The sequence below is a fragment of the Mesoplodon mirus genome, assembly GCF_964341445.2.
Source record: "Mesoplodon mirus genome assembly, chromosome: 2".
NCBI classification, from domain to species: Eukaryota; Metazoa; Chordata; class Mammalia; order Artiodactyla; family Ziphiidae; genus Mesoplodon; species Mesoplodon mirus.
The window spans coordinates 57646703-57674597 of NC_138977.1; the positions used below are offsets into that span (position 1 = coordinate 57646703).

Below are 27895 nucleotides of genomic sequence, written 5' to 3' on the forward strand. Positions count from 1 at the left end.
AACTTCTCCACATCTTCGCCAACACGTATTCTTTTCTGTTTTTGTTTTTCTTTTAATAATAGCTATACTGATGGGTGTGAAGTGCTGGGGAAGGTCCTTTCAGGTGTAATAGCAAAGGGAGAGATCATAAAGAAAAAATTGCCAAATTTAGCTGCATAGTTCTATAAGATAAAAACAAAATCAGTCATCAAGCTTAAAAGACAAACAGAAAACTAAGGAAAACATTTGCATTACATATGCAAGATGCAGAGCGTGGCATGGTGGGCAAGAGCTTTGGCAGGTCTGGTCTTGAGACCTGCTCTACCCCATTGGCTGTGAGCTTTGGGTGAGTTACTCGATCTCTCCGAGCCTCAATTTCTGCATCTTTAAAATGGGAATAATCATACATGGATCAGTTGGCTATTAGGAGGAGAAATGAGGTGATGTATGTAAAGCTCGTGTCACATAGTAAGTCCTCAAAAAAGGCTGACTGCTCTTACCACTGCTGTTGTGTTCATCATCCGTCATTGTCAACTCTTTCAGTTTAATGAGGAGACAAATATCTCAGGAGAACAAGAGTTTTGGTATAAGGTAGTTCATATGGCCAGTAAACAAAAACAAAAACAGTAATCCTAACAGAGAGGAGCACAGATTAAACCAGTGTGATGCCATTCTTACCAAATTGTCCAGTGTTTTCAATTTTTTTAAAAAAATTATTTATTTATTTTTATTTTTGGCTGTGTTGGGTCTTTGTTGCTGTGCGCAGGCTTTCTCTAGTTGAGGCGAGCGGGGGCTGCTCTTCGTTGTGGTGCACGGGCTTCTTGTTGCAGTGGCTTCTCTTGTTGCAGAGGACGGGCTCTAGGTGTGTGGGCTTCAGTAGTTGTGGCACGTGGGCTCAGTAGTGGCTCGCGGGCTCTAGAGCACAGGCTCAGTGGTTGTGGCGCATGGGCTTAGTTGCTCTGTGGCATGTGGGATCTTCCCTGACAAGGGCTCGAACCCGTGTCGCCTGCATTGGCAGGCAGATTCTTAACCACTGTGCCACCAGGGAAGCCCCTTTCCACTGGGGACAAGTAAGGCCAAATACTCTGTCAGAGACAGTAAATTGATATAACTTTCAGAAAGGCACTTGGCAATATGTATCAAAAACCCTAAGGGAAAACTCTGACTTGCACCAACAGGAACATCATCAGAGTGTTACTTTATATTAGCAGAAAATTGCAAACAACTTAAATTTCTCTAAACTGGCTAAATAAATTATGGTCATCCCCAGAATAGACTACTGTGGCAGCTTTTACCAATCTTGGTCTCAGATAAGGAGGTGGGAACTTGCTTAGATGTATGAAGCATGAAAAATAGCAAGAAAGAAAACCATATATAAAGGACAAGCCTGCAACATTGTTAATCAACTACACTGCAATATAAAACAAAAATTTAAAAATAAATAAATAAAGAACAAGCCTATTCACATATCAGGACAAAGACATTGTTTAATGATATCCAAGAAAAATAGATTGGAAGGAAATATATTTAAACGTTAATAGTATTTTCCCCAGTGTTGGGATTGTAGATAGTTCTAATTTTCCAATTTTTATTTTTCTAGATTTGCTAGTTATTCTATAACTTAACATGTAATACTATGGGGATCATTAAAAAAAATAGACAAATAAATGTTTTGAAGGGGAGAGAAAACGCCATGACCCTTTTCGTGGATAAGTGCAGTGATTTGGGGCCGGCTCGTTTGGAGTCGGCGGCTTCTGTGCTGCTCTCGTGGGTCCTGCTTCATCCAGCCTCCTGGCTTTTGTCCCCCTACAGTGACCGATTAGCGCTGCTGCAGGTCCGGGCCATCCTCCAGCAGCTTGGCCTGAACAGCACGTGCGACGACAGCATCCTCGTGAAGACCGTGTGCGGGGTAGTGTCCAAGAGGGCCGCACAGCTGTGTGGCGCAGGCATGGCTGCCGTGGTGGAGAAGATCCGCGAGAACAGGGGGCTGGACCACCTCAACGTGACTGTGGGTGTGGACGGGACGCTCTACAAGCTTCATCCGCAGTGAGTGGGGCTTCCGGTGGGGATGGGCAGAGCTTCCTGGGCAGGCAAGGCCCCTTTATGGTTATGGGACATCAGGATGTGATTCCCACCAGGAAAATTCCTCGCCAGGACACAGCCAACCTGCAGGCTGTGTGGTCAGGGTGGGGCTTGTCTGGGACGAGGAAATGAGCTGCTCTGAAGTTTACCTGGGATGCCTGAGGAGGTGGAGAAGTGGCTTCACTTGGGCAGCTCACACCTGTGGCCTGGCATTTCCTGCTTTCCCCTCCTCCTGGGCCTCTCTTATCCAGGTGGGGAGCAGGAAAGGAGGTAAGGGTGGGCGTGCACTTACCCATCAGCCTGGCCCGGAGGCTGTGTTTGGTAAGTGGGACGAGGGAGTGAAGGAAAGGGGAAGAGGGCCCACTGTCTTGTCCACCTGCTAAATCAGTTTGTCAAGAGCCTTGGAAGGCAGGAGCGGTTTTGGCCCTGGGCTTTGTAGCAGGGAGGCGGGTGGGATGTGACCTCCCTGACATTTTGGTCGGGTGTCCAGCACCCGATGCTGGAGGAGGAGAAATGAGCCCATCTGCTCTTTTTTTTTTTTTTTTTTGCGGTACGCGGGCCTCTCACTGTTGTGGCCTCTCCTGTTGCGGAGCACAGGCTCCGGACGCGCAGGCCCAGCGGCCATGGCTCATGGGCCCAGCCGCTCCGCGGCATGTGGGATCTTCCTGGACCGGGGCACAAACCCACATCCCCTGCATCGGCAGGCAGACCCTCAACCACTGCGCCACCAGGGAAGCCCCCGTCTGCTCTTTGATCTACCACACATCCCAAAGCTTGGCTCTTATGAATAGAGTGACCATATTATTGTCGAAATGGAGGTACTTTTGCCAGTCAAGAGGGTGCTACTAATAATCACACTGGGACTGTCCCCAGTAAACTGGGCCATTCACTCCCCTTAAAAGCAACCTCACCCAACTCAGTGTAGGCATTGCCTGCCTACGTCATGGCCATGGCTTGGGATGAAAGCATCTGTTGGGTTCCACCCCGACCTCTGTCTCTCCACCTTCATAGCTGTCCTCGTTGTCACTGTAGTTTAGAGCTAGGCTTTGGAGCTGCACATGGACACGCTTGGTTTTAATCTTGGTACCACCATTTAGGAGCTGCGCTCAGTGGCTTCATCTCTGCCAAGTCTCCTCTTCCTTCATGGGAAAATGACCACCAGCAGGCGGGACATTACATATATAAAGTGTGGGACACCTAGTAGGTACTCAGCAAGGGGCAGTCAGTATTTCCTCTAGGAGCCCCACTGCCCTGAGCATCCGCAGCCTGGCGCTATCTCATTTCCAGCACAAAATGCAAGAACCCAGAGTCACCTCTCATTTAGAGGTTATAGTTCACGGGGGTGGGGGGCTCCCTCTCTTAGCTTCAGGTGCTGGGCTGGGGTCTCAGAGGACTGCAGTTGGGGGTGGGTGATGTTCGTTTCCATGCAGCCTGCTGAGCTGACCCAGTGCCAGACCAGCTTGGCCCGCCTCAGTGGTCCACACCCAGGTCCCAGCACCCCTTCTTGGTTTTCGGTCCCCTCAGAGCCTCAGGCTTTGAGGATGGGAGCCGTCTGGGTGTGTTACTCATGCCATAGCCCTCAGAAGGTGTAGAGAGCAGCTTGTTTTGGATTCTCCGTTGTGCCTCCCTGCTGCAAGTTGTAACAGGACTGGCTGTAAACCCACTTTCTCCCAGCCATTCTCAATAAGCCGCAGCTGCTTCCAAGCAGCCCCTCCCATCTCGCTTCCCTCCTTATTGTTAGGGTGCTTCAGCGTCTTCAGGTGGGTCCGGCGTCTCTCCTCATGTTCCTCTATCTACCCTTCTCTATTTTTGTCCTTTTTAGCTTCTCCAGAATCATGCACCAAACCGTGAAGGAACTGTCACCAAAGTGTAACGTGTCCTTCCTCTTATCCGAAGACGGTAGCGGCAAGGGAGCCGCCCTCATCACGGCAGTGGGCGTTCGGCTCCGGCAAGAAACGAGCAGCTAAGAGTCCTGGCCCCCCAGCCTGCTGCCCTTCCAGCACTTCTCTCTTCAAGCAGCGACCCCCTGTTCTGCCCAGCGAGCTGTGCTGGGAGACGCCGGCACCAAAGCCCGCCAGCACCACCGCGGGGAGGAAAAGAGAAGCCAACTAATGGCGCGTAACGTAGGGTACAAAATAGAGTGTGTGCTGTTGGTAATCTCCCTGACCTCCAGATCCCTCCTCACCTGCCCTGCCACTTTGCATGATTTGACTTCAACCTGGTCGTACGTTCCCCACATATGAAGTTTAGTGGCGTCCATTTCTAACTTATGCATTCGTCCAACAGTTATTTATTGGCCCAAAATGAAAAGTCACACCATCTGACAGGCCTTATGGGCCTCTGCAGCCCGTCCTTGGGGATGCGTCCCCTGTGTGCAATGTATTTTCACCAGCAGACACTGCCGGGACTCCTCCTCCCACGGGTGCATCAGCCGCCGCTTCCTCCCGGCCCCGCGCCCATTGCTGTCTGGTGTCCCATCAGGGCGTGTCAATGCCGCTGAACTGTGTTTCCGTGGAACTGGTCATAGCCACATTGTGACAGTCTTGCATTCTGTCTGTCTTGGGGAGGGGAGGTGGGCAGTCCTGCGGGAAAGTGTCTTGTCTCCGTTTGGGTAAAACGAACCAATCAAGAAACAGTACGCTCATTGGAATTTCCCATCGCTTTTGTGAGCCATGTTGTATGACCTAGTAAACTTTGTATCAATTCAAAGACCCGAGTGATGCTTAATGGCTGGGGAGTGGGGAGGACGTCGGGGGATGTGGCAGAAACCAAACCCTGGGGGGTTTTGTGGCCTTCTGGGTCAGGGCAGAGTTTGAAATGAAGGCTGTGTTCTTCAGTGTGCAGCCTTCTTTTGGCTTGAGGACTTCTGTACTCTCCCTGCAGAGGGTCAAGAAGTAGCCTCTCCCCTTCTTCTAGCACCTGCCCTTCCAGTTCCCTGCTCCAGCCCCGGGGGCCTACCGCAGGGAGGGACTCCTGCAGCCCCCGCCTCGACACCTCTCAGAAGGTAAAGGGATGGAAGGCCTCCGTCTTCCAGTAGCCTGGCTTCCTCACTTGTAGTTGGAACAAAGCAAAAGTCAGCTTGGCTTGCGGGGGCTGTTGGAAGCCCCATGAGAGGACAAGGCAACACTGGCCCTCCATCCTGCTGTGCTAGAGCAGGTCCTACCCTCATCACCCTCGTTGCCAGCTCCAGGATGATGGATGAAGAGATCCCCTGCCCTGAGCAGATGAAGCCTTGCAGCAGCCCAGGGCAGCAGGGTTGCTGTCCTCTCCCCAACCGCCTTCATAAACGAACCCCTTCTGTGGGCCTTTATCTGACCCTTTCATCCCTGCCCCACCGCAGTCTTGAGGGTGCTGTTCCACTCTGTGGCTGCCGTTTTGGGTTCTCCCCCAGCCTGTCTGTGGGCCCCACATCAGTCCACATTCTGGTACCCTGTGATTGAGGTGCGATGTGAGTCTCCCAGGCCTTGACCACACCTCTGGTGGCTTTTCCCAGGACTGACTGCATGCTCCCTTGGTTTGGTGAGACCAGAGTCCCTTTATTTGTCACTGCTGGTGCCCATGACAGTGATCTTGTGGGGAACACAGGTAACATTGAACTCTAGGTGTGCATTTACAGTGTTACGTGATTCTTCTGAAGGGGCCATGAAGTGGGAGGGGTGAGTCAGCAAGCAGGGTGAGGTGTGGACTGGGTTGGGCCTGGAGCTTTCTGGGAGATGGGACGGTGGGTGTTCTCTGTCTGCCACCTCCTTGAGCAGAAGTAAGGGTGAGGGCTATGTTGCTGACTTGCGGAATTCAGGTCAAACGGCTGCCCTGGTAGTAATAAAAGTCACAGCTGCTGTTTATGAAGCACTTAACCTGTGTTGGGCCTGCCAGTTTATAGGCATCACTCCCATCATCCTCACAGCATCCCTGTGAGGTAGTTTTGCCATTGAAAGAAAGGAGCTGAAGGTCATTGTGACTAGTCTGAGGCCACCCAGCTGAGGCTCCTTTTAACCACCATCTACACTAGGGTGGATCTGGGTTCTTAGATGCTCAGGCAGAGAGGCCCTGGATTGGCTCACAGGTTAGGGGCTTTGCAGAACAAGAAGCTTCTTTCCTTGTGTCTTTAGCCTAATAAGAGGTCAGTGTCATGGTTGGGTGCTGCTGACAGGTGTGTTTTGTTTGGTTTATGCAACATTTGTAAAAATGTGAGCTCAGTTTAACAAACCTGGAAGTTTCACAATTTTGGATTTCTGGCTTCTCTTGAAAGGTTTGGAGGATCTGGCAACAATGGGCTCCCAGCCACGTGGCAGCATCTGTCCAGAGCTGATCGGCTGTTGTCCCCTTTAGATTCCTGTGCTCTCCAGTTTGCCACAGTCCCCACCCTTCCTTTTGCCCCAACGCTGGAAGTCACTTACCTTTTATCATTATATCTACAGTTTTTCTTTTATACTGGATTCGGTTTACTCGTTATGTTGTATGCCCCAGGGAGGCATTCGAGCTTGCAACTCCTGGATTAGATAAGTGTTAGCTCACACTGTCTTCTTTGACTTATTGGATGCCCTGAAGCACTGTCAGAGGGGTGGCTGGGAGAGTCAGCCCCCACTGCAGAGTTCCTGGCCCCATCTTGTTTTTCCATTGATGTACTGAAGGGTGAGGCATGGGCCAAACTTTCCGATGTGGTCCTCTCAACTGGCTACTTCTCCAGGGTGCTAAGCCTCCCCCTGCAGCCAGGCACAAGGGTTCAGGGGTCAGTAGACACTTCAGCTTGCAGACTTCCAGCCTGCCCACTGGCAGCCCCAGAGGGGCCCACATCCCCAGCCACGAACAGAGTCTCTTTAGTGTGACACCTGTTGACCCTTGTGGAAAGGGATGAGGTGTGAGTCAGCTCAATCGTGTCCTCCTCAGTTGGCGTGACCCATGGGCAGCAATGGTAAGCAAGCCGGAATCCAGAGCGGAACCTGGGGAATGGAGGGTCATCTTGAGCAACGGAGTGAGGGCGACAGTTATGGGAACTGTCCTGGGGCTGCTCCCACCTCCAGGAGCCGATCTCTCCTCCAGAGGAAAGTCGCTGCCTCGCTCCTACGAGCTCAGGGTCTCTGGGGAGACACGTTCTTTAATGGATTCGGGTTTTGGAAACAACCAGAAGTAATCTGCAGCTAAGTCCAAGGACTGAAGTGAGCCGAATGAGACTGTTTGTTATTACAAGCAAACAAAAATAAACCAAGTATAGTCATAAAGACACAACAGATTTTCTTGTTCGATTTGTTAATTGGCTTCTAAAGGAATATGCAAAGAGGAGTCTTAAAAACTTGGGGCTTTGGCAATGTTGGGTAGCATATGGATGCTCCCCCAAGGGGACAGCTTTGAAAGAAAATATACACATGGAACTACTAAGTTTTAGTACATTTGCTTAAAAAATAAACAACTTTCCCCAAGGCGGCAAAGAGGGTCCACCTGTAAATTGGAGATCAAAGGAAGCAGAGAGTGACTGGAAGAAATGAGAAAGAGCTGGCAGAGAGAGGACACTGGTCTGTCAGGGGCAGAAACAGATGAGACCCTGTGTGATGCGGAGGGAGGGAGAGAACTATATGGTCTGTTCCCAGGAGACGCAGGGTTCCGAGTTTCAGAAGAGCAGGCCTGATTTTGGTTCCTCCCCCTGTGGCTCTGAAGGTTCCGTTGGGCAGCCCAATAAATGCCTTTATTATGGGAGCTTCATGGCCTCTGCCCACACTCAGCATGTCCCAACCCGAGCTCCCCACCCTTTTCCCCCCACACCCCCCCAGTCGTCCTCGTCTCAGTTCCTGACAACTGACCACTCTGTCCTTCCACTAGTTCAGGCCAGACACCTGGGGTCATCCTTGACTCCCTCTCCATCAAATTCTGTTGGCTCTACCTTAGCAATCTCCGGACTCTGACCACTTCTCACACGTCTAAACCCACCATCTCTCTCCTGGATTATTGCACCTGCCTAACCATCTCCCTGCCTCCCTTGTCCCTCTGTGGTCCAGTTCCAACACAGCTGCGAGACTGATTCTTTTAAAAGGGAGTCAGAGCATGTGTTTCCCCCACTCAGAACACTGCAGGGCTCCTCATGTCTGAGAACCAGCGCAAGTCCTTACCTTGACCACAGGGCCCTTGCCTTGGCTGTTCCCTCTGCCTGGAATTCTTGTCCAGACACCTACAGGGCCCACTCAATCCTCAAGTCTTTGCTCAAAAGACCCCTTAGTAAAGTCTACCCTGACCATCCTGTAAAATCGCAACCCTTATGCCCATTACTTCCCCCAGCATTTCCTGTCCTCTTACCCAGCTCTAGTTTTTCTTTTTTCTGTAGGATTTATCACCTAATACATAATGTATATTTACTCATTACATTTGCTTATTGTCTATCTCCACCTCCCCACTAGAGGGTCAGCTCCCCGAGGATAGGGATCACTGTTTTTGTTCACAGGGGTATCCCAAGGGCCTGGAACACTGCTGGGCACGCAGAGCCCCTGGTGAACATTTTGCGGAAGAATGAAAATTCCGCCAGGAATACCAGTCTTCAGAGCTAGTGTCATCAAATACTGAATGATTCAGAAGTTGTAAAGCCCTGGGGTGTTCAGACTCCCAGGGACTGTGTCTTTGGGTAGCAGGAGAGTGGCCAGTGCACAGACACAGAAGGCTGGGAGCCCCTCCCTGATGTGACAGTCCCTGTCTCCAAGCTCTCACTCCTACAACTGCATGCAGGAGAAATGTGTGATGTGGGGATGAGATTATAGGCCTTGGAGACACATGGAATTCCTGCTGTATGAGTTTAGGAGAGTCTTCCTTTTGGAGGCTCAGTTTCCTCATCTGTAAAATGGGGATAACACCTCCCTCCCATTATATACTTGCCTCTCAGGAGACAATGGAGGGTTCTGGCAGCCATTAAACAGTCAAAAAAAAAAAAAAAAAAAAAGTACAGTCTCTTACTTCCTTCTGGCCTGCCCCGGGTGGGATGTCTGAGCAACAAAGATCCTACTGGCATTATGAGTGGCGTGGACATGTGGGCAGGGAGGTGATAAAAGATGCCCAGGGCCAACCTCACCCACTTCATTGCCTCGTTAAGGCCAGGACTCAGTGTCCACCTCTCATCTCCTCTTACCTGGCTCCACCGTCAAGGCTTTCTGAGGCTGAACGACTTGCTCTGCAAGCAGGACTCCTGGGCTGGGGCTCCTGCCTGGCCCAGCACCTCCTCACCTGTGCAAGCGCCCCTGAGCAAACGCCAGCCCCTCTCTGGGACTACACTCCTCTAGAAGTACAAGGGTTGGGGGGAAGTGAGAACTTGGCTCCTTCCTTTCTGGCAGTCTCTGCCAAGGTCACTTCCTAGCTGCCGTGAAAACCCCTTCTGTGATCTTCCAGGGAGCAACCTGCTCCCCCTCTAGTCTTGGCCCCGGGCCTCAGGTTGAGTGCTTCGTTCTGCTGCGGTTGGCACTGTTCTCCTCGCCCAGGGACAGTCCTCAGTTCTTCCTCAGTGTAGGAAGCTCTTAGAACCATCAGTCCCTCCCTCCTTTACCTGGCTCCTTCCTTCCACCCTCTCTGGCTGTCCTTCTCCCTCTCTCCCCTCCCTCCATCTCTCTGTCCCTCCCTCCTTTCTTATCCTTGTCCCAGATGCAGCCGCCAGAAGAAAGAGCAGGAGCAGGCAGGCGTGAGAGCTGTGGCCTGGGCAATGGGGCAAAGCTTTGGGGAGGAGGTGGGGCTCGAGCTAGACCTGGACCCGAGGGAGGACTGTGCTGGGGGCTCCCTGGGAGGATGGTAATCCCATGGTGGCGGGGATGGACCGGCACAGGCTCAAGCTGTGCAGGGGAGTCCAGATGGAGCCAGGCTGAGGAGAGGGGCTGGGGTGAGGGCTCACCTGTGGTTGAGGCAGCAATAAGTGATGGGATTGTACATGGTGGAGCTCATGGCCAGCCAGAAGAGCGCCAGGTAGACCTGCTGGATGAACTTGTGGCAGTAGATGTCCTCCTGGAAGCTGCCCAGGATGAAGTAGAGGTGGTAGGGCAGCCAGCAGATGGCAAATGTCACCACCACCAGCACCATGGTCTTCACAAACTGGTCCAGGAGAGACTCAGGTCACTCCTTAGCCTGGAAGCCCCAAGCCCCAGTTTTCCCAAGGGGAAGCACGAGGCACGTCTCAGGCCAGCCTGAGAAGCCCTCAATAAGCAGGCCCTGTCTACCTCCACAGGCTCAGGCCCCTAGAGCTTCTGCTACCCAGACACTCCTGGGCCTTCCACCTCGGGCTTTTGCTCAGGCTGGTCTCTCTGTCCACACTGCTGTCTTTCCTTTGAAGTCCTCACTCCTCAAAGCCCAGCTCGGTGGCCACCTCCTCTAAAAGGTGTCTTGGATCCCTCTTTGAGCAGAGCAGCTCCCCTCCCTGGACAGTGGATGAGCTCTCGTTCCTAACCCCATCCTTAGAGGAGACTATGCCAGCTACGGGTTCCGAGGTCTCCCTCTCCCTGCAATCTGTGTCTGCCACAGCCCAAAGACCAAAGCAAGTCCGCCTGCCCCACCCCGGGAAGAAGAAATGAATGCTCTGGCCAGGGACTTGGGACAAGGCCAAGTTACAGGTGGAGTCTATCCTCCGCGGCGCTCTCTAGGGGACGTGCCCGGAATGGCTGATCCCGAGGCGGGGTCAAACTTCCAGCCCCACTCCCGGAGTTCACCTTCTTGGCCTGCAGGTGGCGCAAGTTGGCGCCATGCACCTCGTACCCTGGGACAGTGCGTCTCCAGAGCGTGAGACCGATGACACTGTAGGCGACGAACATCACCACGAGAGGCAGGAAGTAAATGAGGGCGATCACAGCGAGGTGGTACCTGGAAGGAGAGTCAAGGGCCTGGGCACGGGGCGACCTGGGGGCGACTCCAGCATCCGCCAGCACTCAATCCCCAGGACCTTGCTGACGCCCCTGAGCTGTCCCTGGCGGGCTACCCTGGGCCACCTCCCAAGGGCTTGGTTTGGAAAAAAAAAAAAAAAAAAAAGAGTAAAAAAAAAAGAAGGGCAGACTGGTACATGTGCCCAATGAGAGTTTCCCCTGCTGCAAAAGGGACACCTGTGTTAGCTCTGAGTCCTTCCAAGTGACAGACAAGTTACCAAACAAGGAAATAAATAGGAACGAAAAAGTTAACCAAGTAATACATTTGTTTAAAATTTAAAATGCCCTTAAGCACAAAGGAGGAAGTAAAATTATGTATCTCACCCCCACCACTGTTAATGGTTTGGAATCTTTCTTCCAGAATCATGTAATATATGTGTATATGTATATGCACATATGTATTAGATAGATTATGTATATCTTCTATATCTGCATCTCTCTGTCTAGATAGATATCCTAGAGTTGATATGGTTCTATCCTGCACCAACATCCCTAGCAGGGAAGGGGGCAGTGGAGACAGGCCACACTCTACGTGCTAGAGAATCATCCCTTCCTGACCACGAGCATTTGGTTGGGAACATGGCTCACATCTGCAGATACTCTTTCACACCACCTGTGAGCAAGTGGCCCGGAGCACCACTGATGGCGCTCATCCAGTCCCCGTGGAGGACACCCGGGGCTGTGCTGAGGCCTTCTCATTTCCGTCTGGAAAGATGCATGCTGCCCATTCTGGTTTCTGAGCGATGCTATAGCCTCTCGCTGACAAGGCCCAAGCAGGAGCATCCGGTGAATGGACCCAAGACCCCTGGCCCTGTCATGTGACCTTTTTCTAGGAGCACAGAGGTGTACCCAAGCCCCTCCTTTCCTCCCCGTGTGCCAGCCTTGCTGGGTCCCTTTCAAGAGGTACTGACACCTGGAGGGAGGGGAGTAGGTGGCTCCAGCAAATGTCTTCCCTAAAGCCTGAGTTTAGAATTCGGCTTGCTTTCTCTTTTGGCAAGCATGCTAATTACAAAAGGTTTGGGGGCTCCTAGACTCCCGGATCATCATCTGTCCTACTGTGGAGCAGGTGAGGGCGGAGGAGCAGCCAGATGCCAGGCCCTTGTACCTTACCTTCACTGTGAGGTCACAGAGTGTCTGAGATAGATAGACCTTGAGGATCAGTAGGACCACCTGTCTCAGCATCCAGAGCGGGAAAATGAGGCTCAGAGAGGCACAGGAAGTCTGTGTCCTGTGAAACGGCTCTATACGGACTTAACAGACAAATGATTTCCCTTCCACTGAGGGTCAGCCCTGTGGAGTCAGAAGAACTGGGTTCTTGCCTAGCCTCTAATTTAAAGCATGACCTTGGGCAAGTCAGATCTCTCCCTCAGTCTGTTTCCCCATTTGTAAAACAAGGAGTTAATCTCTACCATCCTTCCCAAGTATGAGTGATGCCTTTCTGTTGCCTCATTCTTTCTTGAGTCGGTTCAGGATAGGAATTCACTCTGGGCTAGGATCCCACACAGAAGGGAGTGCCAAGGAGCTTTGGTAACCATCTTCTAGGGCCTGCCAGAATCTCATAGCCTGGACTGCCTTTTTTGTATTGTGATTTGGGGAGCGTATGTGCATTTTCCTAGATTCCTACACACACAGGATATGAGCCTGTACGGATGGAGCCCCCAGTCTAAATCTCAGAAGCTCCCCAACCCAAGAACAAATAATATATTCTTACACATGAGAAACCAGGCTTTCCCCCAGATCCTCTCAGAATTCGAAGTAGCACCAAAGTATAGCCTTCCTAGCCCACCTCTGCCCCCCTGTTTTCCCCTGTTGCCTGAAGCAGAGTCGGAAATCACCATCCCCAGAAAGGTGGTGGTTGGTACCCTAAATTCTTACTGGTCCGCACCTCAGAGAGAAAAGCTCACTGTTAAGGTGGAGAAACACCGCCCCGCAGTGGCCAGTCAGGAAATGTTCTGCTCTCCGCCCCTTCCCAAAGCCAAGGAGTGGGGCGGGTCCCTGCGTGGACTCCGCCCCTGGAGCCGTGAGTCCTGAGAACGTGGGCTACGGAACGAGGGCAGAGACCCAGGGCAGCAGTTTCCCGGGAAATTCAGCAGTTGCCAGGAGCAGGCTCCTCAGAGGAATGGCGCCTTCCCCGAAGCCCGTTGCGTGGCGCTCTTCTGTCTGGTGCTCGGGACGGGAGGAGACCAGGTAGGGGCGGGCGTTGGGGGAGGAGTGTTAAAGGAGGCGGGAGAGGGAGTTGAGTTATCTCTGTGGTCTGGCGGCTCTGGGCTCAGAGCGTGCACATCCTCATGCTTGGGGCAGCTGGGCTTTTCCTGGACTAAATCTGCCAGGTTTGTTTTCGTTTGTTCCCCATTTAAACTACCACCTGCTGGGCGCCGGTTCTGTGCCAGGCACCGTGCTAAGTTGCGTCAGGTACATTTTCTCTTCTGTGTTCACAGCAACCCCTGAGCAAGGTTCTCTTACTAATCCCCTTTAAGAGAGAAGGAGCCAAAGGGTCAGCGAGGTTAAGTGACTACAAAGGGTCCTCTGGCCAGCAGGGGACAGCGCAGGACTCCAACTCGACTACTGTCTCCAGAACCTCAACCAATTCTTTATCTTCTACTACCAACCCCCGCCGTGCTTGGGATGACAAAGCCACACCCTCCGTGAGAACTGGGCAAACTGACTCCCAGAAAGGGAAAGGACTTAGCCAGGGTCACACAGCAGCTGCACCACGCCTGAGTTCTGTTTTCTCCCCCCATCCCCTAGCCCACGGTGCCTGCCTCAGGTCAAGTCCACTCCAGGCTCCTCCTGAAAATATCCCAGGCTCTGGCACCTGCCCTTTCTTTCTGTCTCGGTACCCTGACATGTCCCTTATTTAAGTAAGAGTGGTGAGGAGATTGGGCTCTGAAGCAGGACTGCCTGGATTTAAGTCTTCGATTTACCACTTACTAGCTGTGTGGTCTTAGGCACATTACTTAGTTTTTTTTTAGTGCCTCAGTTTCCTCATCTGAAAAATGGGAATAATAATACATACATACCCATATTGTTAGGAGAATCCAGTGGGTTCATATATGTAAAGTACTTAGACCAAACCTGACATTTAGTAAGTGCTAAGTGTTACTTTTAGTTGATACTGTACTCACATAATCCCCAGTTCACTCACAGACACATGGTGCACACCCATGCATACACACTGCACATGTGTACGTGCACATATGTGCATGCACGCGTGCACACACATACCATGCTCCCCCACCCCCAGGCCTTACAAAAGGTGCATCTTGCCGCCGCCGTCTTTGGGCCAGGCCACCACGCACTTGGTGGCACCCCGGTCCATGGTGATGGTGCAGTAGAAGCACTGGGGGAAGGCGAGGGCCAGGGCCACCGGCCAGATGCCAGCAATTACTGCTCTGGTGCTGGGGACCGAGAGCCGTGGCTGGAAGGGGTGGACGATAGCCATGTACCTGTGAGCAGAGGGTGGTGTGAGTGGTGGGTGCCCTCCCGTCAGACCAGCCCAGATCCGCTAGTCCCATTCCCTGCACCCTGGCTGACGACCTGCAGAGAGCCAGCTGGGCTGGTGCTCTCCCACAGCCATGTGGGACACTAGCGCCCTAAACGCCAGCCCACCCCACCCCGTTCTACCACATGGCCTCCCTCTGAGCGCGGATGTGCTCTCTGATGGCCACAAGAGAGCAGTGTGGCCACACTGGCAGTCCGTCTGGGGCCTTGTCCTGAAGCTCAGCCCTGCCGAGTTCCCCAGCCTGTCACACAGCCTGTCTTCTGTTCAGAAACCTTAACAGAGCCCAACGGTCTCCTGGACAAAGCCCGAAGCAGCTGCCCACCAGCTTTCTGCTGTGGAGGAACTGCTCTACATACGCCGAAGCGACTTTGGTCCTAGATGACCCCCGGGCCTTCCTCCCTGGGATTAATCTGAACCTTGAGACCAGGCCAGAACAATAGGACGCAGCTCAAATCCCACTCTCACAATAAAGCTGATCCTGACACCCTATCTAACACTACAACCTGCCCTACCCCGGCACACGTACCCTGGTGCCTCGGATCCCCTTCCTGATATTTTTCCATAGCACTCATGACGTCAAAATACAACATATGATTTATTTAGTCTTGTGTTTATTATTTAAATTCTCACTAGGGCAGGCATCTTTATTCTGTTTCTTCCCCCAATGCCCAGAACAGTATCTGTACATAGTAGGCATTGAACATAAGAATGAATGAAAAAATGAATGGACGAGTCACCATTATTACCATCCTGACCTGAGCCACCATCCTTCCTCACCTGGGTTATTATTCAGTGTCCTCCTGTCTGGTCTCCTGGCTCCCATCCTGCCCTCTACAGTCCGTACTACCCACCCTCCACCCAGCCTTTAAAATGGAAGTTCCATGAGACCATGATTTCGGGACTCTTTTCCCACTGGTGTTTATTCCCAATGCCTGAAACAGTGCCTCAAATACCTGAGTGAATGAAAAGAAAGTCTTAGGGGACTTTCAGATTTGCCGACTGATCACTCCTCCACCCCTCCACCCCTCCTGCCCCCACCCCATCCCCATCAGAACGTCACAGTCTGCAGCCCCAGAGAGCAGCATCAGGGAAGTAATTGGCCCCATCTTAATTATATAGTAACTGCGTGCAGTGTTAAAATTTCCCCTCATATAATATATCTAGGAATAGGATGACAATATAAGCAACTTCCTTTCAGTAAAACAAAGATCAACTCCAGAGAAGAACACTTCAGAAGGTCCCTAAAACGCCGTTGGTCTTCCCCTGTAGCCTTGAACGGCCATCTAGTGCAATGTTTTTCCTTGTGTCTAACCTGAACCTTACTTGCTTCGGTTCCACAGTTCCCTGTCTTCCAGATGCATAGTTTAGGATCATGATCAGGTTAGGAGGCAGTTAATTCACTGGGTTCTACCCTTAACTTGCTGTGTGGCTGTGGGCAAGTTACCAGCCCTGTGTGAACCCAGAAAAGCGAGCCGACTCCCCGCAGCTGCCCCCTCTCGCCTGTCGGCGGCGATGGCAGTCATGGAGTAGATGCTGACAAACATGGCTGTGATGGGGAAGAGGTTCTGGAAGTAGCAGAAGGCACGGCCAAAGTACCAGATGTTGTGGCTGGCATAGACGAAGTTGAAGGCGGCGTTGAAGGCGGCCATGCAGAGGTCGGCCAGGGCCATGTTGACAGTGAAGTAGTTGGTGACCGTGCATATCCTCCAATGGGCCAGGATGATCCAGATAACCGCAGCATTGCCCATCACAGCCACCAGCACCAGGGCCAGGTCGGCTGCTGCCCACAATGCCAGATGCCAGCCAGGCATGGAGAAGGCTGTGATGCCCGTGGTGTTGCTCTCAAGGCCAGATGAGATGTTGGTGTCAGTCACCATGGCACAGGCTCCCATGGCTGCCTCTGGGTCTGGGACAACAGTCTAGCTCCTTGGCTCCTTCCAGGCCCTGGTGCCCTGCCGGATATGCTGTAGAAGACAAATCCTCTTTGGTGCATGAGTATGGGGGAGCGAGGGAAGCACTCCTGTGCAAAGCCAGGCACATCTGGGGAGCTGGGGGGGCACTCCCAAGTCTGAAGCAAAGATGAGTTAGGCTGAGCAGAGAGCCGGGTCCAGAGCCGTTGGCATTTTACATTCCCACGTCCTGGCCAGACTTCTCCAATGTCATGTGGACATCTAGAATCCAAGACATGCTTTCAGAGCAAGAAACATCCTTATAAATCATCAGTCAACCCCTTCGCTGCAGAAATGGAAAAACAGATTCCAAGAGGGGACCAGCCCAGGCCACACAGTAAGTTGGTGATAAAGCCAGGACTCAAACCCAGGTCCCTGCTAATGCAATTCAGGGAACATTCTGGATCAGACGCGCACACAGCAGCCGTCTTTGGATTCCATAGGTCAACTGCACAGCAGGCTCTCTCTCCAGGCATTGGGGTGCAGGCAGGGCTGCCAGCCCATGGTTGCCTCCCTGCTGCTCTCCGGGCGGGGCGTGCTGGGTGGTGAGGGCCTTGGCGGAGGTGTTTTCTGCTCACGAGGTGGGGCTGCCTCCTGCTCTTCGTCCCACCCCTGTGTGGAGGGCCCGGCCTTGTCTCTTGAGGGAAGATTTAGGACTGGCTGCTGAGGCAGGGAGAGACCCAGGGGAAATGGGAGGTGGCAGCGGTGGGGCCGGGCGTGCGGGGCACAGTCCTTGGTAAGGTGTTTACATTCAGTGGCGCTGGAGCTACATCTAGAATGTGATTAGGGGCATGGGCTTGGGAGCCCCAGGGACTCCAGGCAAGTCTTTTAACCTTTCCCAGCTTCGACTTTCCCATCTGAAAAAAAAAGGAACAGTACGGTGCCCATCTCACAAGATATTAGTGAGTTTTAATGAGATAACATACGTAAAGTCTATTTAGCACAGGAGCTGGCAGGTTAAAAAACATGACAAGGAGTTGTAGCCCTGTGGGAGGCCCCCAGACAGCTCAGGGCTCTGCTGGCCGAGGCAGAACGCAAAGCACTTCTAACACGTTCTCAGGTGATTCTGGTGTTGCTGGTCCAGGGACCTCACTTTGAGAACCACTGTCTTGGGACAAGGGCAGGGCTCGCTGCCTCTTCTGTGAGCTCCAGAAAACCCCGAGAGGCTGCCCACAGACTCTACTCTTGGTCATTGACTGTGTGCATGTGTGTCAGGTGCTGCCTGAAGCTGCAGTGCTGTGTCTGAGTGATTGTGTGTGTGACAGATGTGTGTGAGCACACACACACTCGTGCACCTGTGCACACCTGTGGGTGTGTGGACCCTCAAGGCCGGGCAGGCTCAGAAGGGCAGGGCGTGTCCCTCATTAAAGCCGAGGAGGGCTTCTCAGTCACCAGCATTGGTGGCCCTGCTGGGCTGCTGTGCTAAGTGTGTGCTTGGTCTCCTGGGAAGCCAGCCCCGTTCCTTGAGGAGGGGCTGCTTGCAGGGGCCCCCGCTCCTCCCGCGGGTATGTGTCCCGTGGGGCCCCGGGCCTCCTCTCGCCCAGAGTCAGCTTCAGACACAACTGGCTCCAGCCCCGGCCAGGCCGTGGGGCAGAGGCCTGTTCCTTGTCTGGATCGGGCCACCAGCCTCTGTTTGGATGTCTGCCCTTTGCTGAAGGGCCTCTGCCTTTGATGCTTTTTGGTAGCAGCGGTAGCCACTCAACTTTAGGGCTTGTTTGTCTCGTGCTCAGCTGACCAGGGTTTTGGAGGTAGAAGGTATAGAAATAAGGACGTAACCACAGGGCAGTCTTCTCTGTTTGCGGATCTGCCTTCTACTCCAGGCAGCCAGAATTTGTTGAGTTTCAGGTGCAAGCACAGTGCAGGGCTGGGACACCCAAGACTGTGTCACCTGCCCTAGAAGCCTCAAATAGCACCCTTTCTTCCTCCCCACAGCGTCCCGCCACCTCCACTGTGTATGTGAGGATTATGTTTTGGAGCTGTGGAATCTAAGAGTTTTATTTCTCCCTTAAATCATGTGCTCTTGCGGCTTTCCAACTATGTGCTCGTGTCCTTGTGGAAGGAGAGGGTGGGGGCCGCCCCGCCCTGGACAAAGGGTTTACCAATCAGCCTTGCTGCTCAGAGCTGGCATGCTGAGTTCATCGCTAAACAATGTCCTTGAAGGCTGCTCTTTGTCAAAACAGAAAAACATTCTAAATTCCTTTAGCTCCTATGGACAGCGTCAAGACTCCAGTTTGCTCTTCGAGCATGTATGTGGGAAGTTCCCTCTGCCAGGAAGTGGAGGGGAAGGCTGCCCGTGGGTTCTGGCTGGATGGGCTGAGGTGATGGCGCAGTCTGGGTACCCTTGGGAGATGACTCTGGTTCAGACTTTAGAGTGCAGGATGTTTATTAAGGAGTGCATGGGATCCACCCCTGGGGAAGGGAGGGGAAAGAAGCAGGTAGGTGTGGGCGGAAGAGGAAGTTGAGCGGTGATGGTGAGACAGCGGCCTTGGACAGCCCCGGGTTGAGTCACTCTGAGCTAGAATGGCCTGTTAGAGTTACCCTCATGGTTTGTGCTATTGTGGTCTTGAAGAGAGCATCCTGAAGACAAGAGTCGGAAGTGATTTGTGTTTCAGGGAGTTTGGAGGAGAAGAAGGTGGGAGCTGCTGCAGGGATGAGGGAAGGGAGAGAAAAGGGGCTCCGGGAAGCGTTGTGGCCTGGGTGCCCCTCAGCAGTGTCCCAGAGATGCCTTTGGAAGTCGCCTGACCGTGTCTCTGGCTGGGCTTGGGCCCTTGGTCCTGGCTTTGGCGGGTCACATGCAGCTGTGGGTCATCTAGTCACCACGAAGTTCACAGGGCTGTGGGCAAAATGAGGATGCGGACAACGCACTGAGCTTTTTATTCTGGTAAATGAATCCCGTTTGAAGGCTCAGCCTTCGTTCTGAGACTATGCCCTTCTTGCTTTTCGGGTTAAAGTGTCCTTTCATGAAATAATGGTGATGGCAGATGGTAGCTGTGTTCCTGGTTTTTCTTTTTCTCTAATATTTCTTACTCAGTGGAATAACATTCTGGTGAGCTGTGTGGTTCCTTCAATTAGGTTTCTGATATTTTACTGGTCTATGAAATTCAGAGATTCAGGAGCCCTGATCTAGTTCCTCATTTGGAGAAGAGAGGGGGAGCCCCCGAGAGGGGAAGGCTTGCCCTGGGTCCTCTGGCCCTTGAGGGGGGCCGCTTCCTGAGGGCTTCCCTCGTCCTGCACTGGCCTGTCTACCTCTGCTCGCTTGAGCCCCATCAAAGCCCCCTCCCAGTTAACTTCCCTGTCACACAGGCAGGGAGCTCCTCAGGACCTGGATTGTGTCTTATTTATGTCTGGTGTCTAGGAGAGTAGTCAGCATATCAGGTGCACTATAAATGTTGATTGAATGCAAATGATGAATAAAATTTAAAATATGGCTCAGAGGTGAGAGATGATACATTGTATATATAACATATATCATCTGTCTATATCTAATATATATATCTGAAAGCCTTATACTAATGGCACTGGCACTAATAGTGGGATTTTAGGGAACTTTGAGTGGGCAGGGCAGTATAAAGCCTGGTACATGGCACACGGTAAGTGCTCAGTAAATGCCAGATGAATAAATGAATAACAAATAATGAATAAAGTTTAAAACATCACCCTGTCAGGGATGATGGGAGTAGCCTTCTTATTTTCACAGAATCTAAAGCTTAAACTAAAAGAACATGTCCATGTAGGTCGGGCAGACCTTTTGGAGGATGTTAGGGTCTCCGCAGCATTCCAGGATTTATTCCTCACAGATAGTCCCCACCTTGTCCACAGACTAGAGGGTCCCAGGCTGGCCCCTTTAGCAGATGGGCTCTGGGCCCTCCACCCCCTGGCCCAGAGTCTGGGACTTCAGCTGGGAGAGGGAGAGTTGCCATCTGCCAAGAGCATGGGCTGCAGCTGACACCTTTTTTAAACACTGTGAGTGTGCTGGGGCAGTGCCTCCCCCTGAAAGCCTGAAGTTTATCTAGCTGGAGAAGAGAGGCCGCGAGTGTTTACATCTGCCATAGTCCTGGTGTACACAGAGCTCAGAAGCTCTTAACACAAAACGGGTTCATTTCTCAACATCAGGCTTCTGCAAAATCTGCCCATCTATGGCAGGCAGAGGAGGAACTGGGTACGGCTTGCCCTAGGAGGGAACACCCTAACACCCGCTTGCTGGTTGCATGACTGGGGTCATCCCAGAGGCAGCCTGGGTGTTGCAGGCAGAGGGGACTTGGTGTCTGCCCCAGGTGCTGGCAAATGTGGCAGCAAGTGCTGTGGCGAGGAAAGGGGGGTGACAAAGGGTCAGCGCTTCTACTGAGTCTTGGTCCCTGCAGTGGGTCTCTCGACTGGGCAGGTGGTCTGATGGTCTGCCTAGAGTTAGGAGAAAATGTCATGTCTCTACCTTCATGAAGCTCCCAGCCAAGTTGGGGAGCTGGGTCCTGGAATAGCAGAGAGAACTCACTACCCCCTGTATTATCTGTCCCCCTCCACTCCATCCTCTGCCACCATGATCTTTTGAAAACACAAATCTGACCATGCATTTCCTGCTTGAAACCCTTCAATGACTTCCCATTGCTCTCTGGGTTAAGAGAAAAATAGCCCTATTCCTTTACCAGGTGTGACTGCTAATTCTCCCTCAGGACCACTTTCCCCTTGTTTCTTTTAGCAATAGAACCTGCCCAGATGTTACCTGTCACCCGGCTGCCCAGCTAAGGACTATGTTTCCAAGCCTCCCTTCCAACCCAGGTGTGGTCACATGATTAAGATCTGGCCCATAGGATGTGGGCGGAAGTGATTTAGATGTGTATACGGACAACTTCAAGGTCTCGTTTTTTTAAATTTATTTTTTATTAAAGTATAGTTGAATTACAATGTTGTGTTAATTACTGCTGTACAGAAAAGTGACTCAGTTATACATATATATACATTATTTTTCATATTCTTTTACATTATGGTTTATCACAGGATATTGAATATAGTTCCCTGTGCTATACAGTAGGAACCTTGTTGTTTATCCGTTCTATATATACCAATTTGCATCTGCTAATTCAAAACTCCCAATCCATCCCTCTCCCACCCCTCTCCCCCTTGACAACCACCAGTCTATTCTGTATGTCCCTGATTCTGTTTCTGTTTCATAGATAGGTTAATTTGTGTCATATTTTAGATTTCACATATAAGTGATATCATATGGTATTTTTCTTTCTCTTTCTGACTTCACTTAGTAAGATAATCTCTAGTTGCATCCATGTTGCTGCAAATGGCATTATTTCATTCTTCTTTATGGCTGAGTAGTATTCCATTGTATATATGTACCGCATCTTCTTTATCCATTCATCTGGGGTTTTTTTGCTATTTTAAAAAAATTTATGTTTATTTATTTATTTATTTTTGGCTGTGTTGGGTCTTCGTTGCTGCGCACGGGCTTTCTCTAGTTGCAGCGAGCGGGGGATACTCTTTGTTGTGGTGCGCGGGCTTCTCATCGCGGTGGCTTCTCTTGCTGCAGAGCACAGGCTCTAGGTGCGTGGGATTCAGTAGTCGTGGCTTGTGGGCTCTAGAACACAGGCTCAGCAGTTGTGGCGCAGGGGCTTAATTGCTCCGCGGCGTGTGGGACCTTCCCAGATCAGGGCTCGAACCCGTGTCCCCTGCTTTGGCAGGCGGATTCTTAACCACTGTGCCACCAGGGAAGCCACATTCATCTGTTGATGGACATTTAGCTTGTTTCCATGTCTTGGCTATTGTGAATAGTGCTACTATGAACATAGGGGTGCATGTATCTTTTTGAATTATACTTTTGTCTGGATATATGCCCAGGAGTGGGATTGCTGCATCATATGGTAATTCTACTTTTAGTTTTCTGAGAAACCCCCATACTGTTTTCCATAGTGGCCACACCAACTTACATTCCCACAGTGTAGGAGGGTTCCCTTTTCTTCATACCCTCTCCAGCATTTGTTATTTGTAGACTTTTTAATGATGGTCATGAAGGTCTCATCTTTAAAGAGGGAGCCGGTTGCTTTTCACTTCCACTCCCCTCTTCCTACTGGCTGGAAAATGGCAACAACAGGAGCTGCCGTCTTGAATCCAGAGAGGGCAGCCCTGTCTTATGGCTGGCAGAGCCCAGGGCTGTTACATGAAAAAGAAAAAGAAAACAAAATGAACTTCTTTCTTATTTAAGGCACTGCATGTTGGGCTCTATTATAGCACTTAACCCTTCATAATACAGTATCCTTCAAGAACTTCCTTGGTGCTTACTCAGGTTAACTGTCTTTGTTCTATACTCCAGTAGTATTTCTGTGCTTTCCTTCTTGTTAACACCCTGACCCATCACATCTGTTCAGAGTGGGTTTTCTCTGCTAAGCTAAGAAATTCATGAGGCCAGGAATCATGTCTGTTTTGATTATGGCCATATCTTCCCTTCCCTCCATTGTGATGGGCACATTGTATATGCTCAAGGGTATTTGCTGATTAAGTGAATGAATACAGTGAAACAGCTTGGGTGTAATATTAGGAATACTTTTTGCTATAAGCAATAGTGACTTAAACAAATGGGGGCTTATTTTTCTCACATAACCAGAAGTCTGGAGGTCAGTGATTCCATGCTAAACAGCTCAATGGTTTCAAAGCTGTTTGGGAATTTTGATTCTTCTTGGCCTTTACCTCATGGCTTCAAGATGGCTGCAACAGCTCCAAATATCATGTCTTTACGTGACAGCCTTCCCATCCCAGGAAGGGAGCAGGAAGGAAAAGAACTCCCCTTCCAGGTCTTTCTCTTTTGTCAGGGAGGGAAATCTTTCCCAGGACCCTCCCAGTAGATGTCCCTTTTATCTTATTGGCCAGAACAAGGTCACATGACCACCCTTAGCTACATGGGAAGTTGGGAGAGGAAGTGTCTTCCTTCTTCAGGACCCAACTGGGTTTTGGTACTGTGGGACTCACTGGGGCTGGTGGGAAGAAGTCAGTTCTAAGAGCCCTTGCCTCTTCCTTACCCACGTGGTACTATATTCAGGAAGCCCAAGGGACCATGGGGCATCATGATGTGGTCACAAATCATGCATTGTTCTTAATGCTTGCTGGAGAATGTCACTTTCTATCTCTTGAAATTCTCTTCTGGACACTGGCCTGCCCAGGAGACTGAGCTCTGCCAATGAGCTCACCTGTGCCAGTACAGTCCATCAACTATCATCTCTGCGGTCACAGCAATAGCTGTGCACCAACCACGTGCCCTTGTGCCTGGTGATTGAACAAGTTATATAACCTCTTCATGCCTCATCTTCCTCATTTGTCAAGTGGGACTAGTTGTCCTATCTCATGGGACTGTTTTTGTGCCAGTACCTGGCGCATAGGGCTAAGTAAGAGTTTGCTGTTGTTATTTCATTATATCCCCATTTCACACACGGGAATATATGCTCAGGAGGGTTAAAGAACTTGCCCAAGGTCATGCAGTTGGGGGAGCCAACAGTCAAAGCCTGATCTGTCTGACTCCAGAGCCCACACACTTCTTTCTCCTACCACAGGGCTTCTCTGAGATGACAGATTTGTCCTGAATGTTCCAAGGGTGGGGTGTCTTGCCACAGACACTATGTATGAATGCTTTTAGGGCCCGGATGGAATGCTGCCTCCTCCTGGAAGCCTCCCTGGATACTTTCTCTCTACTCCTCACTGGCACATGGAAGCTTTTCTGGAGGACATGGGAGCTGCCCCTTGTCTCTTCCTTGGAGGGCAGAGAATGTCAGTCTCGGCCACTGTTGTGGTCATCAACACAGATACAGTCTTAGCCCTCCGGGGCACCTAGTCCTGATAAGGACACTGATGCCCAGGTAAGGCACTCACTCCATGTCAGACAGCCAGTACTAACAGAGCTGTGTCTGGAGCTCCAGCCTCCAAATTCCCCATGCAGTGCCGTTTCCTCAGGGCTCCCTCCATGATGTGAGCACTTTGCAGAAACAGCAGCTCATCCAAAGGACACCCTCATTCAGGTTGGACAGAGCGTGGGGATCACTGGGGGATCCTGGCCTGAGCACTAAGGGAGATCATCTCTGATCTTTCACCTCCAGCTCCGTTCCTACCTGGGCCAAGGTCCTGGGTCCGTCCCCTGCACGTGTGTCAACTGCTGCCTGAGTGCCTGTAATACACAGATGGCGACACTGAGGATACCATCATTGCTTTAATCCTTGTGAACACAAGGGCTTCAAGCAGCCTCTCAGTCTCAAATGATGATTGATGATGATGATAACGAGAACCATGGCCAGGGTTAAGATTTATTGAGCCAAACCTCCTTGTAATAAGTGTGCATAATCTCTAATCAGCAGGTCTTCCCGCACACACCCCTTCCTCCCGCTGTGTTCTACTGCATCTCAGAAAACTGACCACATCCACCCAGTTCCCCAAGCCTGAAACTGGGCCATCACCATCAGCAACTTCTGCCCTCGCTCTCTCCCCACTATCACCTACTCCCATCCATTCTACATCCTAAATCTTAACCCATCCACTTCTCTCCATTCCCACTGTTTGTCCTCCCCCCTCCAATTCCCCATTCAATCTACTGAGAGCCACAGGCTCTTGCCTCAAGTCTTGTGGCTCCCAAGCTTTGCTGCACATTAGAATCACCTGGGAGCTTTGAAAACGCCTGATGCCACGTCACACCTCAGACCAATTAAGGCAGGAGGTATGGGGGTGGGAGGCAGGCATCAATGTTTTTAGAAATCCCCAGGTGGTTCCAGTTTGCAGCCAAGTTTGGGAACTACTCTTCCCTTGTTCTGAGACTCTCTTCCACACACTTTCACTTGGGCAGCTTCCACTTAATCTGGCAGGTCTCTCTTTCTTTTTTTAAAATTTATTTATTTGGTTGCACTGAGGCTTAGTTGTGGCAGGTGGGCTCCTTAGTTGTGGCTCCAGGGCTCCTTAGTTGCGGCTCACCAGCTCCTTAGTTGTGGCATGTGAACTCTGAGTAGCGGCATGCATGTGGGATCTAGTTCCCTGACCAGGGATCAAAACGGGCCCCCTGCATTGGGAGCACAGTCTTATCCACTGTGCCACCAGGGAAGTCCCTGGCAGGCCTCTCTTTAACATTGCTGCCTCCTGGAAGCCTTTCTGGAACAGACAGATCTAAGCAACTGCTCCTCCCCTCGACACTTAACCACTCTGTGTTGTTATTGCTTTTTCAAATGTCTGCCTCCCCCCCACCACCACCCCCTTCCTCACTGAGTGGAAACATTAATGGAACCAATCCTCACAACAACACGAAAGGTAAGTATTATTAATCTTATGATTTTGAATATTGCCCCAGGTTTTTATTTTTGCAGTTTATCTGTTTACAGTGTTTGAAGCATAAAGGAAAGCATTTTCTCTTTAAATGTGGATGTAGATACAAAGATGTTTGTTCTTAATACTCTTAAAGCCAGTGTTTTCCTGTTTTCTGTTTGAAATGCCCAAGCCGTAGCTAATAATTCCTGAGGGACCTTGAGACTATGGAAAATACCCCATATTTAAAGCTGATCATAGATTATGGTTATTTCTTCTCAATCATCTATCGATGTTGCTTTTCTGTGGTCTAGATTCAAGAGCTAAAAATGAAGAATCTAATGTTTGCTTGATACTCTTTTAAGGAACCTGTTCTCTCCGCTGGAAGATTGTAGCTTTTTCTCTTTTCTCTGTGGAATTCAGGAATTTGCCAATTTATACCCTGTGTATAAAGGAGTATCAGTTTTAAATATGGTGCTCAGTGAGTCCTTTCAGTTTGAAAGCACAAGTTTTTCTTCACAGGGAACTTTTCTTCTATAATTTCTCTATGTCTTTTCATATTAGGTAAGAGTGTTTTCAGGTATAAGTAGCAGAACATTTGAGTAAAGAATGACTTGAATAAATAGGTGCTTATTTTCCTCACTTCACAAGGCCCTGGGTAGGCAGCTGCTGGCTTGGGTTCTGTCATTTGACAACATCAGGGTTTGGGCTGGTATCTCCTCAATTCTCTTGGCCTCTCTCTTGTGGTCACAGGACGGTTGCCACAGCTCCAGGCACTGTGTCTGCAGTCAAGTTAGGGAGAAAGGAGAAAAAAGTGCGGCACTAATTGCATATGCATTTTATATCAGAAAAGACAAAAATGTTTCTGGATGCTTATGTCTCATGGGCTGGAACAGTGTCACATAGCAAGGGAAGCTGGTAGTAAGTGTACAGCCTCCATAGTGGAGTCAGAGAAGGGAGGAGGAGGTTGGGCATGGGGTTCAGCTAGTCAGCCAGCGGCATCTGCTACATTTCTTCATCCTGGATCTGGCCTCCACATCTCTTATCTTTTTCTTCTGATTTCCACTTCTTTGTGTTTTTTGCTCTGAATTGTGAGGTACTTCTCTCCCTTTGTCTTCCAGACTCAATTCCCATCACTGACTGTCTCTATTAAATTGTTATATTTGAAAGTCATAGTTTTTAGGGAATTCCCTGGCAGTCCACTGGTTAGGACTCTGCCCTCTCACTGCTGAGGGCATGGGTTCAATCCCTGGTCAGGAACTAGGATCACGCAAGCTGTGCAGCACGGCCAAAAGAAACAAAAAAAAAAGAAAGTCATATTTTTTAGTTAGCAGGAATTTTTTTGTGTGTCCTCCAACTGCATCTTCCCATAACCATTTTTTCTTTCTTTGAAGTCCTCTCTTTCTTGCTACTTAACGCGCTCACCTAGGGCTTCCTCCCTTATGTTACTGAGTCCTTTTAAATAGGTGTGATTTTTCTTTCCTTGCTCATATTTTGTCCCCATAGAGGCCAGGCTGTTGACATGTCTAGAACAGGGGCCAAGCCAGTAAGTGGTGGAAGACACAGCAGTTTATGCTCTCCTGGGCCTTTGGCGAAGGAAAGGTCTGGCAAACAGTCACTCCTTCGCCTCTGTCCACTCTAGGCATCCCCGGAGACTCGCTGGCCACCTGCGACCCATCAGTCCACCAGTGCTGCCCCCCGCTCCGTGGTGGTCAGCTGGGCGGCGCAGGCCCCCAGGACCACACACGGCCTGCAGGCAGAAGCAGCCCCTCCCTGAGAAGAGCTAGGGTTCCACGGAGGCGGGGGCAGGTCAACTCTGGGAACCAGAAAGTCCCTTCTACCTGGTGCCAAAAGGAGGCTGTGCCCCTTCTCCCACCTCTGGTCCTTCAGCTGTAGCTCAGGACGGTGGAGCCCCAAACCTGCTCTTGCCCTTGGAGATGTAGGGTCTCCCTGCGGCCTCAGGTGCTCCTTCCTGGCTTCCGGTTTATGTCACGCAGAGGGTGGGTGGCAGGCAGGGGGAGGGGGTAAGGGATGTGCAATCAGTGCTCAATCGAGGCCATCTCGGGATTCACTTGAGCCCAGTTTATAAAGGTTTGGCTTTTGCTTAATACCTGGGTACACTCTGTACAAACAAATGTTATAAATCCAGGTGTGACTTACCTGTTTGCTAAAACAGGCCTGGTAGGGCTTCTCTGGAGGCATTTTGTCAGGAGTTTGAATTAGTTATTTCAAACAGTGGG

General features: G+C 50.9%; 2 protein-coding genes across 2 annotated transcripts in view; one reads left to right on the forward strand and one right to left on the reverse strand.

Annotated features, from left to right (window-relative positions):
- Positions 1 to 4770, forward strand: part of HK1 (hexokinase 1) — a 70365-nt gene extending 65595 nt beyond the window's left edge. Inside the window, exons 17-18 of the mRNA XM_082645203.1 lie at positions 1792 to 2025; positions 3884 to 4770. Of these exons, the coding sequence (XP_082501329.1) occupies positions 1792 to 2025; positions 3884 to 4028 (379 nt within the window). The 3' untranslated portion in view covers positions 4029 to 4770. The remainder of the gene's footprint in view (positions 1 to 1791; positions 2026 to 3883) is intronic.
- A 1721-nt stretch (positions 4771 to 6491) lies between these two features.
- TACR2 (tachykinin receptor 2) lies at positions 6492 to 16328 on the reverse strand (the record flags this gene model as incomplete). The annotated part of the gene is made up of 5 exons (XM_082645216.1): positions 6492 to 7001; positions 9917 to 10113; positions 10725 to 10875; positions 14186 to 14380; positions 15937 to 16328. The coding sequence occupies 5 exons, from the start codon at positions 16326 to 16328 to the stop codon at positions 6785 to 6787; spliced, it is 1152 nt and encodes a 383-aa protein (XP_082501342.1). The 3' UTR covers positions 6492 to 6784.
- Between the last annotated feature and the right edge of the window lie 11567 nt (positions 16329 to 27895).